At 41.2% G+C, this 12,443-nt stretch overlaps 1 protein-coding gene across 5 annotated transcripts in view; it reads right to left on the bottom strand.

Moving 5' to 3' along the window:
* Window positions 1-5,219: 5,219 nt before the first annotated feature.
* The window catches only part of OSBPL10 (oxysterol binding protein like 10), a 311,564-nt gene continuing 304,340 nt past the window's right edge, over window positions 5,220-12,443 (bottom strand). For 2 of the 5 annotated variants that reach the window (XM_027585094.2, XM_027585096.2), the window contains 2 exons: window positions 10,476-10,629; window positions 5,222-8,193 (listed from right to left, as the gene is read on the bottom strand). In XM_027585094.2, coding sequence (XP_027440895.1) covers window positions 8,149-8,193; window positions 10,476-10,629 — 199 coding nt within the window. In that variant the 3' untranslated portion in view covers window positions 5,222-8,148. Of the gene's footprint in view, window positions 8,194-10,475; window positions 10,630-12,443 lie in introns of all 5 variants that reach the window. The other 3 variants (XM_027585095.2, XM_035728751.1, XM_027585097.2) reach the window with 3 other exon arrangements.

Raw genomic sequence — 12,443 nt, 5'->3', positions numbered from 1 at the left:
AATAGAAGACTTGAACAACTCTGTAAGGCCAGCTGGACCTAACATGCTTATACAGATGGCTCCACCCAGTAAGAGCAGAATATTCATTTTTCTTAAGTGTGCATGGGACATTCTCCAGGACAGACCATGTGCTAGCTCACAAAACAAGTCAATAAATTTTAAGACAAACCATACAAAGTATCTTTTCCAGTCACTATTCAATGAAACTAGAAATCAACAGCAGAAGGAAAACTGGGTAATCCACAAACATGTGGAAATTAAACACACTCTTAACCAGTGGGTCAAAGAAGAAATCACAAGAGAAATTAGAACATATCTCAAGACATAAAAATAAAAGCACCAAAATGGGATGCTGTGAAAGCAGTGCTAAAAGGAAATATATAGCTGTAAACACATGTAAAGATCTAATACCAACAATCTAATTTTGAACCTTAAGGAACTAAAAAAAATAACGAAACCCACAGCTAGCAGAAGGAAAGAAATATTAAAAGACTAGAGCAGAAATAACTAAAATAGAGAAAAAAATACAAAAATGAAATTAAAAACTTTCTTCAAAAAAGATCAACAAAATTGACAAAGCATTAACTAGACTAAAAAAAATCAAATGAAAGTGGAGCCATTACAACAAATTTTGTATAAGCAAAAGGCTTATAAGAATAAATACCATGAACAACTGTACATCAATAAATTGGGATGATCTAGATGAATTATACATCAACAAATAGAACAAATTCCTAGAAACATTACCTACCCAAGACTGATTCATCAAGAATCAAAATATGAAGAAGACCAATATCCAGAATGAGATTGGATTGTAATTTAAAACCTCCTGAGAAAAACCCAGGACCATATGACTTCACTGGTGAATTCTACCAAATGTTTAAATAAGAATTAACCACCAATCTCAAACTCTTCCAAAAAACTGAAAAGGGAACACTTCCTAACTCATTCTATGAAGGCAGTATCCTGATACCTAAGCCAGAAAAGGATACTACAGTAAGATTATAGATCAGTATCCCTTACGAATATTGATGCAAAAAATCCTAATAGTAAATTCCATAACATATTAGAAGTATTACATATCATGACAAAGTGGGATTCTCTGAATGCAAGGATGGTTCAAAATATGAAATCAAAGTTATACACCACACTTTACCAGAACAAAGGGAAAAACACATCTCAATAAAATGCAGGAAAACCATTTGACAAAATTCCACAAATCTTTCATGATAAAAATACTCAACTAGGAATAGAAGGAAGCTATCTCAGTAAAGGTTGTATATGAAAAAAGGCACAGCAAACAAAACTTAAAAGTTCTTCCTCTTAAGAATCAAGATACCAGCTTTGCCGCTTCCTTTCATGTACTGGAAGTTCTATTCAGAGCTATTAGGCAAGAAAAGGAAATAAAAGTCATCCAGATTGGAAAAGTAGTAGTAAAACTGTTCACAAAAGATACAATTTTATACCTGGAAAACTCTAAAGATTCCATACAAAAATGTTGGAATAAATACAGCAGAACTGCAGGATACAAAGTCAACACATTAAAATCAGTTGTTTCTGTATTCTAACAATGAACAATCCATAAGAGTAAAATACTTAGCAATAACCTAAGGAGGCAAAAGTCTCGTATAGGCATACCTCAGGGATACTGCAGTTTCAGTTCCAGACCTCCACAACAAAGCAAATAACCTCACTAAAGCAAACCAAATAACCTTCCTGGTTTTTCAGTGCATATAAAAGTTAAAACTACACTATTTTATTAAGTGTGCAACAGCATAGTGTCTAAAAAGCAAGGTACGTACACCTAAACTAAAAAACACTTTTTGCTGAGGAAATGCTAACCATCTGAGCTTTCAGCAAGTCCTATTTTTTTTGCTGGTGAAGATCTTGCCTTGTTGCTGATGTTGATGGCTGCTGACTGATCAGGTTGGCAGTTGCTGAAGATTGGAGTGGCTGTGGCCAATTTCTTAAAATAAGACAAGTTTGCTGCATCGGTTCTCTCATGAACAATTTCTTTGTAGCATCTAATGCTATTTGATACCATTTTACCCACCAGTAGAACATTGTAATCAATCCTCTCAAACCTTGCCACGGCTTTATCATCTAAGTTTATGATATTCTAAATCCTTTATTGTCATTTCAACGATTTTCACAGCATCTGCACCAGGTATAGGTTCCACCTCATGAAACCATCTGTAAGATTGCTTGATGATCTGTAAGTAGCAACTTCTCATCCATTAAAATTTTTTCATGAAATTACAGCAATCCAGTCACAAATTCAGGCTCCATTTCTATTTCTAGTTCTCTTGCTATTTCCACCACATCTGCAGTTACTTCTACTGAAGGCTTGAACCCCTCAAAGTCATCCCATGAGGATTGGAATCAACTTTCAAACTCCCCTAAGTGTTGATATTTTTACCTCTTCCTATGAATCATGAATGTTCTTAATGGTGTCTAGGACGGTGAAGCCTTTCAAGGTTTTCAATATACTATGCTCAGATCCATCAAAGGAATCACTATCTATAGCAGTTATAGCCTTACAAAATGTATTTCTTAAATAATAAGACTTCAAAATTAAAATTACCCCTTGATCCATGGGCTGCGGAATGGATGTTGTATTAGCAGGCATAAAAACGTCTTGTATATTTCCATCAGAGTTCTTGGATAACCAGGTGTATTGTCAATAAGCAGTAATATTTTGAAAGAAATCTTTTTTCTGAGCAGTTCTCAACAGTGGGCCTAAAATATGCAGTAAGCCATGTTGTATTGACGTGCTGTCATCTAGGCTTTGTTGTTCCATTTCTAGAGGATAAGCAGAGTAGATCTTAAGGGCCCTAGGATTTTTAGAATATAGTAAATGAGCATTGGCTTCCACTTAAGTCACCAGCTACATTAGCTCCTAACAAGAGTCTCAGCCTGTCCTTTGAGGCCAGGCATTGACTTCTCCCCACTAGTCCTAGGTGGCATCTTCTTCCAATAGAAGTCTGTTTCATCTACACTGCAAATTTGTTGTTTAGTGTAGCCACCTTCATTATTTAGCATTAATTATCTTCTGGATAATTTGCTGCAGCTTCTACATCAGTATTTGCTGCTTCCCCTTGCACTTTTATGTTACGGCTTCAATTTCTTTCCTTAAACCTTGTGAACCACCCTCTGCTAGCTTCAAACTTTTCTTCTGCAGCTTCCTCACCTCTCTCAGTCTTCCTAGAAGGAGAGTTAGGGTCTTGCTCTGGATTAGGCTTTGGCTAAAGGGACAGTGTTGTAGCTGATTTGACCTTCTGCCCAGACCACTAAAACTTTCTCCACATCAGCAATAAAGCTGTTTTGCTTTCTTATCATTTGCATTCATTGGAGTAGCATGTTTAATTTCCTTCAAGAACCTTTCCTTTGCATTCACAACTTGGCTAACTGGTCCAAGAGGCCTAGCTTTTGGCCTCTCTCAGTTTTCAACATGCCTTCCTCGCCAAGGGTAATCATTTCTAGCTTCTGATTTAAAATAAGAGATGTGTGACTCTTTCTTCTACTTGAACACTTAGAGGCCATTGGGAGGTTATTAATTCCAATATTGTCTGTCTCAGAATAAGGAGGTCCAAGCAGAGGAAGAGAGGTGGGGGGTCAGATGGTTGGTGTAGCAGTCAGAACATACACAACTTTTAACATTTATCCAATAAGCCTGCCACCTCACTGGGTGCAGTTCTTGGCACCCCCAAATAGTTACAATAGTAAGATCAAAGATCAGTGATCACAGATCACCATAACAAGTAAAATAATGAAAAAGATTAAAATATTGCCAAAATTACAAAATGTGACACAGAGACATAAAGTTAGCAAATGCTATTGGTAAAATGGTGCTGATAGCCCTACCTTAAGGAAGTCTGCCACAAACCTTCAACTATAAAAAAGCAGTATCTGCAAAGCACAATAAAGCAAAATGCAATAAAATGAAAACGGAAACCACAAAATATTTCTGAAGAAATGGAAGATGAAACAAGTAAATGGAAAGGTCACCTGTGTTTATGGATTAGAAGACAATATTGTTAAGATGTCAATACTGTGCAAAGTAATCTACAGAGTCAGTGCAATGCCTAACCTATCAAAATTCCAGTGATGTTTTTAACAAATCTAGAAAATTCCATCCTAAAATTCATATGGAATCTCAAGGGACCCCTAGTAGCCAAAACAATCTTGAAAAAGAAAAAAGTTGAAAGTCTCTCACTTCCTATTTTCAAAAATTTCAAAAAGCTATAGTAATCAAAACTGTGGTACTGGCATAAAAACAGATACCTAGACCAATGTAATAGAATGAAAGGCCCAGGAATAAGCCCTTGCATCTTGGTCAAATGATTTTTGTTAAGGGTACCAATACCATTCAATGGAGAAAGGAGAGTCTTTTCAACAAATGGTCCTAGGAAAACAGGATATCCATATGCTAAATAATGAAGTTGGACCCTTAACACCATATACAAAAATTAACTTAAAATGGATCAAAACCCTAAACATAAGAGCTTAAAATATAAAACTGTTAGAAGAAAACGTAGGGGAAAAGCTACATGGGGGTGCGCCTGGGTGGTTCAGTTGGTTAAGCGTCTGCCTTCGGCTCGGGTCATGATCCCAGGGTCCTGGGATTGAGCTCCATGTCAGACTCCCTGCTCAGCGGGGAGAGTCTGCTTCTCCCTCCCTGCCCCTCCCCTCCTCAAATAAATAAATGAAATCTTAAAAAAAAAAAAGAAAAAGATGAAAGAAAGAAAGAGAGAGGAAGGAAGGAAGGAAGGAAGGAAGGAAGAAGAAGAAAAAGAAGAAAGAGAAAGAGAAAGAAAAGGAAGGAAGGGAGGAAGGGAGGAAGGGAAAGAAAGAAAAGCTCCATGAAGTTAGATTTGTCAATGATTTCTTGGATAGGACAATTAAAAGTACAAGCTACAAAAGAAAAAGTAGATAAATTGGACTCCGCCAAAACTAAATACTTTGGTACATCATGAACCCTATCAACAGGGTAAAAAGGCAACCTACAGAATGGAAGAAGCATTATATATCTGATAAAATTATAAATCAGAAATTATAATCTGATAAAGAATATCCAGAATTTATAAAGAACTACAACTCAACACACAAAACCTAATTAGAAAATGGGCAAAGGACTTAAAAACACATTTCTCCAAAGAAGATACAGAAATAGCCAATAGGCACATGAAAAGATGCTCAACATCACTAATCATTAGAGAAATGCAAAGCAAAACCCCAATGAGATGGCACTTCACACCCTTTATGATGATGATTATAAAAAAAAAAAAAGTGTTGGGGAGGCTGTGGAAAAATTCAAACCCTTATGCATTGCTGGTAGGACTGCAAAATGATGGAGGCACTGTGGAAAGCAGTATGGCAGGTACTGGAAAGTTAAACAAGAAATTTTCATATGATACAGTACTTCTACTTCTGGATACGTATATCCCCAAAAGAATTGAAAGCAGGTATTACTCAGATATTTGCACTCGCATGTTCACAGCAGCATTATTCACAATAGCCAAGAGATGTAAATGACCCAAATGTTCATGGATAGGTAAAGAGATGAACAAAATATGGTATATGTATACATACAATGGAATATTATTCAGTCCTAAAAAGAAAGAAAATTCTGACGAGCTTTGAACACATGTCAAGTAAAATAAGCCAGACACAAAAGGATACGTGTAGAATGATTCCACTTATATGAGGTACTTAGAGTAGTCAATAAAAACAAAGTACAATGGTGGTTGTTAAGGGCTACAGAGATGGGGGGATAGGAACGCAGAGTCATTGTTTAATGTGCAGGGACTTGCAGTTCGGGAAGATGGAAACTATAGACACAGATGGTGGTGCTGGTCACACAATACTGGGAATGTATTTAATGCCAATCAACTGTATACTTAAAAATTGCTAAAATGGTAAATTTTATGTTACATACATTTTGCCACAATGAAAGTATAAAACAAAACGTGAATTCAGCAAAAAACAGAAAAGCGAACAAATAGAGTAACTCATAACATAGATTGACCTATAAACAAAATGTAGCTCTAATAGGCAAAACCAAGCATGCTCTTTATAAACCCACAGAGCATGTGTGGTGGTTTAAAAAAAAAAAAAAAATTACTCCAAAAATCAGGACAGTGGTAGTGTTACCTCTATGGTCAAGGAGGGGGATACAATTTTCCAGGGACACAAATGTGGTGTTTAAGGTACTAGCAAACTTGGGTGTCTTTACTTAGGCACTGGGCACATGGGTGCTTATTCTTGGAACTGTAATATATTTTATATAAATCTTCTGTATATATTTCACAATTTTTTAAAAAGGCAAATTGAACCCTCTCCCACCCAAAACAGAAAAGAAAGCGAACCTTGTCCATGTTTAATTTCCCAGATGGTTCATACTTTGGCACAATGTAAGAGTGGAAAAATTTAAACACACCACAGTGATTATTTTGCAGTCTTCTCTTTGAAGATTTTCTTCCTCAGAATAGCATCTGTTTTCCTTCTCAGAAATAAAATGGTTCCACACACTTTATTCTCCCAGATGTCTTAAGACTATGAACCTGAACAGGCCTACTACATTAGGACTTTGGCCAGTAGTAACTTCTCACAAACCATAAAATTCACTAGATAGGAGTTAAATGTTCATATCAACTTGTCAGAACACTTCCATAAATAATGTTTATCTGGTAGTTTTTTTTACTGTGTTTAAAACACCATTTTGATCTAAATATGATTGCTGTTCACATCAAATTAGCAATATCTAACCAATAAAATCTGAGCTCATTCAGAGCCACCAGTTCCAATTGAAATTTTGGATCCCTACAAATAAAATACAAACACACAGTTATAGTACTTAATCGAAATATATTGTCTAATATCTACAAAGTTAACAATTGGTCTTAAGAAAGCAGACAAAAGGCACAAAATCAGTATTACTACAGAGAAGCATTCATGCTACTGGATTTTTATAAATATTCTGAGTGGCACAGTAAAAAATAAATTAAGCATTGAGCAAAAAATCAAATACTTCTTCATTTTCTCCTTGCTTTATATTCTAGTCATGTCTTGACCTCATTTGTAAAGGCTGAGGACTGAAATTCAGCTGAAACCATGGAACGCTTTTGCAGGCTTTATGCGTGTGTCATTTAATCACAGTGGTTTTCTTGCCGAGTTTGGGTCAAACAAGAGAGGCACACTTAAAAAAAAAAAAAAAAAAACCCACAGGAAGTTCTTTTCTCTTTCCCCAAACTAAATACAAAATTGAGGCTATGGTTGTGCAGTTTTGTACATGCATGCGTGTATTTAACTTCTAAAGCCCTTTTTCATCACAAAAGTAGTGAAGTCTTCATCTGACTTGTTTTCTACTGTAAAAGCAGCAGCTTCTGAAAAACGTCTAACGCTTTGCGCAGGAGAAATTGTCAGAAAGATTCTGGGGCAAGGACACGAGAGGCAAATTCCAAGATGGGTCTGCTTCTCCCAAAGGTGCTCCATCTTGGAAGGCTCTGGCATAAACCTTTAACAGCTTCTTGCCCACTCGCCATTCAGCAGGAAATAGCTTCTCTTTCTTAAGGACAAACAAAATGCTCAAGTGAGGAGAGAGGTGAGAATCACAACACTAATGGTAAAGTGAGAACCACCTACACTTCTCCCAGGAATGAGCCACTTTCTACCATAGGGACCTCACCTGGGCCATGCCAATTCACCTCTGTTTCAACAGGAGCTGACTACACGAGAATACTTTTGTGAGTGCAAAACATTTTTGGCAAAGTGAAAAATAGAAAACTTCAAACCTCATTGATAAAAAGGAGCTCATAATTACCCACTTAAATCTTGGTAAGTGCAGTATTTACATGTGTAATCATACCCAGTAGACATGTGTATATAGTGCATGTGTGTGAACATACGGTGTACTGAGAGCTCACACACAGACCTGGGTACACACACATGCCCCAAATGGCTCTTAAATAAACTCAATCCTAGAGTGGTTTGGTGGTGCATTTTTCACAGTATATCATTTCTCTCTCAGGTACCATTTCCTGAATGATATCAAGAGGTCTTAGTGAATACCAGCAGAACCTTGATACTGTACCACTTTAATTCCTACAAAAACAGGGCTATTTCTGAAAGCTCTACACCTCCACCCCATCAGTGTGCCTTCCAAAGAGGATTGAAGTATACCCAGCCGTCACCCTGTAAGAGAAGGAAGGAGACATTTTATGAAGACCTCTCAGCTGGGCAAGGGGAGAAGCAAAGCTATTTCCCCAGCCTCTGCTACGTTAAAAGCCGAGTACCAAGCAAAGCAGTGCTCCCTTAGCATCCGTTCAGGACTGCCATTAATGCAGCTCGCAGCCACGCCATGCTGGTGGTCTCACTACCCCTCCTCCACCCGGCTGCTCTGTAGATACCATAAATCCTCACATCTTGGCATTTCAGGAGGAAACCCCACAAAATAACCAAAATAACATAGGAAGGGGGGCTTTGTTGGTTTATATCACGTAAGATTAGTTGGCCAGAAAAGCTCTTTGAAACAGTGGAGCAAAAGAAAAAAAAGAGGGTGGTCCGATGAGCAGACAGAAGAGAGAAGGCAAGGCCTGCCTCTGAGGAATTTGCCCAAACCGGTGATTTACAGCCCACCAGCCTGGAGGGGAGTGCCTAGCCAAATCAGCACACACAAGAAATGATACCAAGTATCAGAAAAAGGGCAAGAATCAAAATGGTATACACAATCTGGGGCTTACCTAGAGGGGGATGAACTGAATGGTAACGATTCTGGTATTGGGATGATTTTTATTCTTTACATATCCTCAAGCTTTCTGTTATGAACATACTGGCTTTTTATTAAACCCCAGAAGAACTGTGTGGGTTTCTGGGGTTTGGTTTTGTTTTGTCATCTTATGGGTTTTTCTATGTCCAACTTTTCCCAGAAGCCAGGCAAACTAGTTGTCTCAGAGAGACCAGATCCACCTCACCAAAGGATCCTTGACTGATTTTGTGATGTTTAATTTTGTGTATCAACTTGATTGGCCATGGGCCCCAGATTCAACATTATCTCTGAATGTGTCTGTGAGGGTGTTTCCAGATAATAAGCACTCAGTCAAGTTGATTTCCCTGCCTAGAGTGGGTGAGCATGATCCAATCGACTGAGGGCCCGAAAACAAAAAAAGGTAAAAGGAGGAGGAATTCACCACCCCCCTTTTTTTTTCTTCTGCCTCACTTCTTGAGTTGGGACATCTCCTGCCTTTGGACTCAACTGAATTCTACCAGTGGCCTTCCTAGGGTTCAGCTTGCAAACGGCAGATCCTGAGGATCTTCAGCCTCCATCATCTCAGGAACCAATTCCTCATAACAAATCTCTATGTATTTACATCTCATGCTTCTGTTTCTATTGTTTCTCTGGAGAGAATGGCTAATCTCTGGCTAATACAGATTCGCCTCACCTAGGCAAGGCTTCCCAACATGGTTCTCGCTCAGAGCCTCATAAGGCAGTCTGCTCAAGCAGGCTTCCTGTCTGAACCAGAATCCAACCTTGGAGTCTCGGAGTCCCTGCCTGTGGGGAGCACAGCCGCTGCTTCTGTTCCCGACCAGAAGTCCACCTCATAGCTCTGAACTTGCCCTGCCGCCTCCCTGCTACACAGAGTAACCCTTCCTTGTAGCTCAAGTCAGACACGAGCTGCACCTGGGCCAAAGAAAGCCTCGACATACTTCGATGGGCTCTCAGGGTTGCAACTTGCTAAAATTCCTTGCTCCCATGTGAATATGCGATTTCTCACTTCTTGTGAAGAACGGGACAGTCTGTGATCGCCTGGTGGTTAAGTGGCCTCCACTCCCTTTATGGACTCCTGTGTCTGCCCCAGTCCTCACAGGTCCTTCTCTCATTGATGCTGCCAGGCTCCTGAGGGCCTGCATTAAAAATTGTGGCTGCCACACTTGCATTGTTCCTAATCCTGTTCTCAGAAAGCTTCCCAACTGCTCCGCAAACAACTTGAAAAGCTAAGAACCTCATTGGGCCCCGGGGTACCTTGCCCAACTGCCCAAGGGGTGGGCAGCCTGGTGGCTATAACTCTTCCAGTGTCCCTTTCCCGGGTGACAGCAGAGGTACTGAGGACCCAGGACTCATGCTGGCCTTTCCTGGCATGTCCATCCCCTTTGGCCCATTTGAGGTGCTTCACAGCTAATTTGTTACTGACGATAAAGGAGCAGGGGGTGTGTTTTTGGTTTTGTTTTTTTAAACAGGACAGCATCCAGATCTCCACCCCATTCATTCCTTGCACTCCCCGCCAGGCTGATGGGCTATTCTGACATTAGATGTCAGAGGGGAAGCGTCAGGCGCTCAGTTCTGCCCCTAAGCTGGGGCTGAGCAAAGCCACCCCAAACCTTCCCAGGACCTCATCCATCCAAAAGGCTGCACTGGCAAGACAAACCCATCCGCCTCTCGCTTGGGACAAGTCCCCAAAGGCAGGTGGCAGAGTTACCTCCTGGATGAAATACTTGGGCTGCCACGGTGTGTGGAGGTTCTCCCGTTTCCGCTCCTCCACCCGCTGCTTCTCCTCCAGGCGCCGCTTCTGCTCAGTGGCAGCATCAATGTTCCCCAGCCGCAGGTATCTGGTCACCTCCTGCCAGAGGTTCCTGGGGATGCATGGAGGAGAGGAAGTGGTCGGGCAGGGACAACTGGCTTGACAAGGGTGGTTCTCAGCAAGACCTGGGATTGGGGAGGGCATTTGGGCAGGGGAGCGCATCCCAGGTGCCTCAAAGACCCCTAGAGCCAGGACGAGAACCCAGGACTAACAGGTGCCCAAGTTTCCAGTCCCCTCTTGTCCTGAGCAGCATGCCTCTCTCTGGGCTCTGAGTGTCTAGGCAGTGGAATCTAGTCATAACAGCAGTGGTCAGCAGTATGAATACCCTACTATCACAACAACTGTCACAGCAGACACACTGCATAACATGTTTCTAACACTGTACGTATATCTTAGCTCATTTCATCATCACAACCACCCAGTGGCATGGATGCTATATTACCATCCCCATTTTAAAGAGAAAAATAAGATGCACGTAAAGTGACGGGCCCAAGGTCAGCAAGCTGACAAATATGAACAATGGCTATTGATCCACAGGGGAACCCGGTGTTAGGAGTTGTAGACTGGGGGGAGTGGCTGTGTGTGTTTATGTGGCACAATCCATCACGTACCCATGTCTACATGGAAAATCACTTCTCTGCCTCTTCATTCATTCACTGCAGAAGGCAGCCTAGAATGGCTCCTTCTGATGGATAGCTTTCCCCGCCTCGGGATGTCCCAGGACCATCCCTGATTCATACTCTGCTCTAGAGAGGGAGGAAAGGGACTGAGGTAAAGCAGGATACTATCACCCGGGCACTTCCTCATGTAAATGCTTCCGGGCAATTTGGGATTTTGCATAAAAGGACTCTCAGCTGCCCAGGACTCCCCCCGTGACTTTGGGGAAAAGACACCTCTGCAGCCAGGAGTAAGCAAACATTCCATAATTAGATCCACGGCCAGGGAGCACTCCCACAGTACCCTCGGCCTTGTCCACGAGAGGGCCAGAACAGCGGGAAGCACAGAGTGTTGGCATGATGATGCCAAGAAAAGGCAGACAAGGCTGCCAGCAGAGTGGGGACAATCAGCAACCCCTTCTGAAGAGGATCAGAATCAGGCAGCTGACAAGGGGCGAGCTCCTGCTGTAAGCTCAGCCTGCCCACTGGACCTGTCCTGAGTCCCACCATACACAGCCCCAGAGAGAACAATGCCCTGGCTCCCATTTTACAGCAGGAGAAACTTCTAGAATTGGACTATAAAGCTAGGTCCAACCGGCCAAAACAGTGAGGGGAGCGGAGGAAAGAGTGAGGGAAGGGTGCTGGGTCAGATCATGGCCTTTTCATCAGCCACACCTTCCACACACATCTCGAGCTGAGGGAGAAGCTGGGCACAAAGACATCCAAGATGGGGGTGCTCTCAAGGGCAGGACCTCCCATGATGAGTCTCATCGTAAGCTAGTGGTCCCAAATTTAGAGGGCAGAGCCCTCTAAAAGAGGTCAGCAAACATTTTCTTTAAAGGGTCAGAGAGCAAACATGGTAGGCTTTGCAGGCCGTGTGGTCTTGGTCGCAACTGCTTAAGTGCCGCGCAAAGGGGCAGCCATAAACGGTATGTAAATTAAGGATCACAGCTGTGGTTCCCCAAAATTTTACAAAAATCAGCCATGGGCTGGACGTGGCCCATGGGCTATAGTTTGCTAACCTCCGGGACTAAAAAATTTAAAAAGGCATATTCTAAGAAGATTCTGCTTCTGTACCTGCATAAACATCCCTTTAAGTGCCTGCAGTATATTCATAGCATAGAGTAGACATATTAATTGGGGGGATACTCCATAATTTACTTTAACCATTTTCCTATTGTTGGACAGGTAGGTGGTTTCTTCTTTATTA

The sequence above is a fragment of the Zalophus californianus genome, chromosome 1, assembly GCF_009762305.2.
Source record: "Zalophus californianus isolate mZalCal1 chromosome 1, mZalCal1.pri.v2, whole genome shotgun sequence".
Taxonomy (NCBI): domain Eukaryota; kingdom Metazoa; phylum Chordata; class Mammalia; order Carnivora; family Otariidae; genus Zalophus; species Zalophus californianus.
Note: the sequence above shows the minus strand (reverse complement) of the source record. Positions and strands in the feature narration are given on the sequence as shown.